Source organism: Aptenodytes forsteri, unplaced genomic scaffold (assembly GCF_000699145.1).
Source record: "Aptenodytes forsteri isolate BGI_AS27 unplaced genomic scaffold, ASM69914v1 Scaffold255, whole genome shotgun sequence".
NCBI classification, from domain to species: Eukaryota; Metazoa; Chordata; class Aves; order Sphenisciformes; family Spheniscidae; genus Aptenodytes; species Aptenodytes forsteri.
The window spans coordinates 4,014,388-4,019,049 of record NW_008794888.1 but is presented as its reverse complement, the minus strand read 5'-3'; the positions used below and the strand labels follow the sequence as shown (position 1 = coordinate 4,019,049).

At 63.7% G+C, this 4,662-nt stretch overlaps 1 protein-coding gene across 1 annotated transcript in view; it reads right to left on the bottom strand.

The window, feature by feature from the left end:
- DNPEP (aspartyl aminopeptidase) overlaps positions 1–4,662 on the bottom strand; it is a 15,881-nt gene that overhangs the window by 330 nt on the left and 10,889 nt on the right. The window contains exons 2-12 of the mRNA XM_009275011.1: positions 4,524–4,637; positions 4,047–4,172; positions 3,778–3,908; positions 3,324–3,408; positions 2,732–2,839; positions 2,419–2,496; positions 1,982–2,065; positions 1,540–1,700; positions 1,348–1,387; positions 857–958; positions 328–495 (exon numbers count right to left, since the gene is read on the bottom strand). Coding sequence (XP_009273286.1) covers positions 328–495; positions 857–958; positions 1,348–1,387; positions 1,540–1,700; positions 1,982–2,065; positions 2,419–2,496; positions 2,732–2,839; positions 3,324–3,408; positions 3,778–3,908; positions 4,047–4,172; positions 4,524–4,637 — 1,197 coding nt within the window. The remainder of the gene's footprint in view (positions 1–327; positions 496–856; positions 959–1,347; positions 1,388–1,539; positions 1,701–1,981; positions 2,066–2,418; positions 2,497–2,731; positions 2,840–3,323; positions 3,409–3,777; positions 3,909–4,046; positions 4,173–4,523; positions 4,638–4,662) is intronic.

The following is a 4,662-nucleotide window of genomic DNA, read 5'->3' as shown; positions in this document are numbered from 1 at the left end:
CTCCCTGTCGGGTTACGCGCACGGCGTCATAGCAGGCAGCTACTCGCGGAGAGCAGGACCACGTCGCCATAGTAACCCATCACTGACTCAAGGCTATCGCCGGTTGCCATAGGAACCATTTGGGGATGGCAGTCGCCAGGGAAGGCTGGGATGCGAGGGGGCACCTCCGGAAGCAGCCAGTACCTGCGCTGCTCCAGATGGGTGGGGAGGCCGTGGGGATGGCCGGGCTCAGCCCCCAGGCGGGGGCTGGATGGGGACATGGGGAGGCGGGACATGCGGAGCAGCAGGGAGGGGGCTTCGGGGCAGGACGGGGAACACGGGGCTCACCTTGAAGAGGGTGATGCTCTGGAGCACCCCTGAGGTGCAGCACATCTCCCGGATGGAGTGCATGGCCAGCTGCGGGCAGCCGATGTCCAGCACGCGCAGCCCCAGGCGGGAGGCCAGAATGGGGCCGATGGTGGTGCCGCAGGGCGTGTCGTTGCGCACCATGAACTCCTGCATGGGGACACGGCCTTAGCAGCTCCCCACGCTGCCCCACGGCCTCCCGCACGGGCCCCCGGGCCTGAAGGGAAGCAACCTGGGACGGGGAAGCAGCACCGTCCCCGAGCCAGGGTGCAAAATGCCCCAGAGATGGGACGTGCTCAGGCCAGGCCCTCCCCTCCTGTCCCCGAGCCTGCTCCCCAAGGCAGCCCCGGAGCTGGAGCTCCAGAGCAGCAGGCAGCGCAGAGCCCAGCGGGGACGGACACGGTAACTGAGGGGTGGGGGGTCTGGCACAGGTCCCCTCTCCTGAACCAAGGGGCAGGGCCGCAGCCCAAGCTTGGTAACATTCACGGAGGGCTCGCTCAGCCCTGCTCACCTGCAGAGGGACACCCACGCGGGCGGCGATGTCCCGGATGATGGCTTCGGTGACAGCCGTGGAGGCGTAGCGCTGGTTGCTGTTCACTTTGATGACGGGGCCCTGCACAAGGGAAGGCACCGCAGGCCCACGATTGGCACCGGGGATAGTCGGGGGCTCTGGAAACACCCACGCACAGGCAATGCCATCCCGCCCCACCCCCCCAGTCCATTCTCCCCTCCCTGGGTGATCCGTGGAGATGGGGACAGCCCTGCCATGGGGACAGCCCCAGCTCAGAGCAGGTAAGGGCTCCAGGGCCAAGGCTGTGGTCCCAAGTGATTAACACCAGACGTGTGGCACGGCCAAATCGTGCTGCGGGACAAACGTCTCCCATTTGAGTGCCGCTGAGTTGCACCCCGGGACCATGCTCCAGGGAGTGGCTGGGCGTCTCACAGTGCTGCAGGACAGACAGACAGCGCCCGTCCGAGCCCAAAGCAGAGGGCTGCCCTCACCTTGTGGAAGGCTGGACGATGATTCTCTTCATGCTTGTCCCTGCAAAAGAGGAGCAGGAGTTTCATGCTACAGCCCTCCCTCCCTGCCACAACAAGGACTGTCCTGTCTGTACTCCCTGGGGAATGACAGGGTACGACCCCCAGCCGGCAGGGCAGGCTGCCCTGGCCTGCGGCATGGCTCAGACTACTCACACGTAGTTAGGGTGCACAGCGTGGGCCATATCGGCGCTGATCATGTAGGACTTGGCCACGGCCTCCTCGAAGGCTGTCAGGTTTTGTGGCGATGCCGAGATCCGGCGCAGCACCAGCTCCGTCAGCAAGGACTCCGCACCCTGTGCACTCTCTGACCCTACCTGCAAAGGACCACCATCAGCACGACTCAGGCAGCACCCCCCCCCGGCACCCCAGGGGCTGGCTGAGTGACAGGGGGCTCCCCAAAGCCAGCAGAGCAGCTTCCAACCACACCAGTGTTTCCCACTCCCTGCCTGGGCCATACTCCACGGGGGGGTAAGCAAACCCCCTCTTGCCGCGCTGGGGCCTGGGATCTATCTCCTGCTAGGCACAGCTGGGGGAGAGCAAAGAACATGGAGCCACTCCCTGTGCCAGACACCCCACGGCTGTGCCCCTCGCTCACCTCCTCGTTGTCGTAGAGTGCAATGAGACGCACGTTGGGCTCCTGGGAGAGGGAAGAGGGCGCTGTGCACGAGTCTATCAAGGCCTGCAGGGTTAGAGGAGAAAGGATACCAGTTGAGTGCCACCCCGTCCAGGGAAGCTCAGCACTGAGCCAGCAGGAACTTCCCCAGGAGAGCCCAAAGCACCGAGGAAGGGAGCTGCGGGCACACACATTGCCCAGCGAGAGCAGGAATAGCCCCTGGGAGCTGCTGGGAACTCCACACACCCAGCAAAGGGGGCAGCCCCCATCCAACCCCAGATCCTCCAACAAACCAGACCCACCCCATAGGAACACACCTCCCTGCAGAGCCTCGGGCCAGCCCACAGCCCCGCTAAGCCAAGCCGGGGTGTGCGGGGGCCACGCTGTGGCCTCCAGGCTCCTTTGCCCCTCTTGCTCACCTGCAGGGCGCAGTAGCAGCTGTGCAGGTTGTCCAGGCGTGGGGAGAAGATGAACTCGTCAAAGGCACCACCCAGCGTCTGCAGGCAGAGAGCCAGGAGGAGCAGGGCACAGGCTCTGGGTCACCAAAAAGTACCTACCACTGGGTCCCCATTCCGATCCCCTCATCTCTGCCCCTCAGGAGCCGCCTCCTCTCATTCCGCTCAGCTCCCAGCCCTGGTACGCCCCAGGCAGAGGAAGCGTGCCTGGTAAAACCCGTGCAGTGCCAGCCTACAGGCTGTGTGCAGGCAGAGGGAGGCTCCTGCCCTTACTCACCGCTGGCTGCGTATCCGCCAGGCATAGTTCCAGCTCCACAATCTGCTCTGGTTTCACCCCCAGCTGGGGGCAGAGCAGGGAAAGCAGGACAGGGCTGTGCCGCTCTGCCTGGGAAGAAAGCAGAGCTGCGGGCAGGGCAGGCAGTGGATGGCAGGGGAAACTCCCTGTTCCCTCTGGCAGAGCCGTCTCACACCCTACTCACGTTGGCACAGTCCTCCCTCCTACTAACACGTCCCGTGTTCAAGCCCCCACCTCACAGAGGACAGCAGGGCCATTCACAAGACACAGCGAGGGGCTCTCTGCCCCCTGTGCAATCCCCCCTCCCTGCCCTGCCTCCCCAGGGAGGCTGTGGCAGCTTTACGGGGGCTGCACCCCCTTCTATATACAATGGCTGCAGACCAGGGTGGGAACAGAGAGATGGCTGAGCAGATGTGTCGTGTACACAGCTCTGGGGAAGAGTGGAAAGTTACCAGCAGTCCATGGGGAGAAGGTGAAGGGGAACCTGCTGGTAGGTCCCCGAGGACTGGAAATCAAAGGTGACAAGTGTGAGGTCCTAGCAAGCGCCCCTGCTAGTCCTTGGCACCCAGCTCACCTGGGCCGCAGTATCGCAAGGTATGGCTTCCATGAGCACCTCCTTTTCCAGCTCCTCCTGCACAGCAGTGGCCAGAATGGGAACCCTGTGGGGAGATGGTGCCATTAGCTCCCAGGGCTTTGCTCACCTCTCCTGCCTGGGTCACACACAACCAACCCTTCCTGGGGTGCCTGCCTTGCTCCTCCAGGAGTGATTGCCATGCCGAACGGAGCAAGGACACACATTTCAAGCACAGATCTATTGTGTCACCTCAGGACACCCCAGTGTCCTTTCCCAAGTCTCAAGCTTGGAAGCATCTCCTGGGAGGACTCTATGGGGCTAAGAAAAGCCATTGCAGACCTCCCCATTGCGATGAGCGGCTGCCAAAGGGAGAGAGCTGAGGCTGGGGACTGCTCCAGCTGGGTCCCAGCCCTCCCCGAAGGCTGGCCGGGGTCAGGGCCGAGACAGGCCTTACAGGTGGTGCTCGGTGTTGGGCCCGAAGTTCTCATTGATGTTGCGCTGCAGATGGATGGCCAGGTGGGGAATGCGGAGGACAGGTCGCTCCACACGTACCAGGCGGTGCTCCAGGCGCCCCGTGGCCGGGTCCTGAAACACAAGGAGGACTGCTGGGGCCAGGCCTGCAGGGCTGAGAGGTTGCGGTAGGTTCCAGTCTGGGCAGGAGTCACAGACCCAGAGCCGGGGGCACACAGCTAGCCCACCATACCTGTCCCAAATCAGGCTCACCTTTATGATCACCCTCCCGGCCACAGTAAGGTCACGGTCAAACCAGGTGTTCCAGATGCCCCCTCCGTAGGTCTCCACACCGACCTGCACCATGCCCACCTGCCCCCGCTTAGAGCGCCGCTTCACCTGGGCGAGAGCAGAGGTGTCACTGCCATCACCACAAAGCTCCGGGGACTGGGTAACTGGTGGGGACTGGGCAGAGCACGCCCAGAGTCTCATCGCTGATCCTGTCAGCACAGGGTGCTGTGAGGTGCTTTGTGGGACAGGGGACACAGAGGCAATACCCACAGGTGGAGCAATGCAGGGGGTCAGCATGGGCTGCTCTGGGTGGTAGATTTGGGAGGTGCAGGGACCCGGCAACGGTGCTGCGGGGCACAGGGGGAGTCAGGGTGGATTTTGCTTGTGGAATGAAACCGGAGGGCAGGAGAGAAGGCCCCGGCCCCAGGGGAAGGCACCTGGCTGGCCGGCCGCCCTTACCCTGAGGCAGGGGCTGTCGGTGTGGGCCCCCAGCAGGCTGAACCCATTCCCAGGCTGGAACTGGCCGCCGACGGCGAAGGCGATGAGGGTGGAGTAGTTCCTGGTGATGAAGTACTGGGGGCAGAGGGGCAGGGGTGAG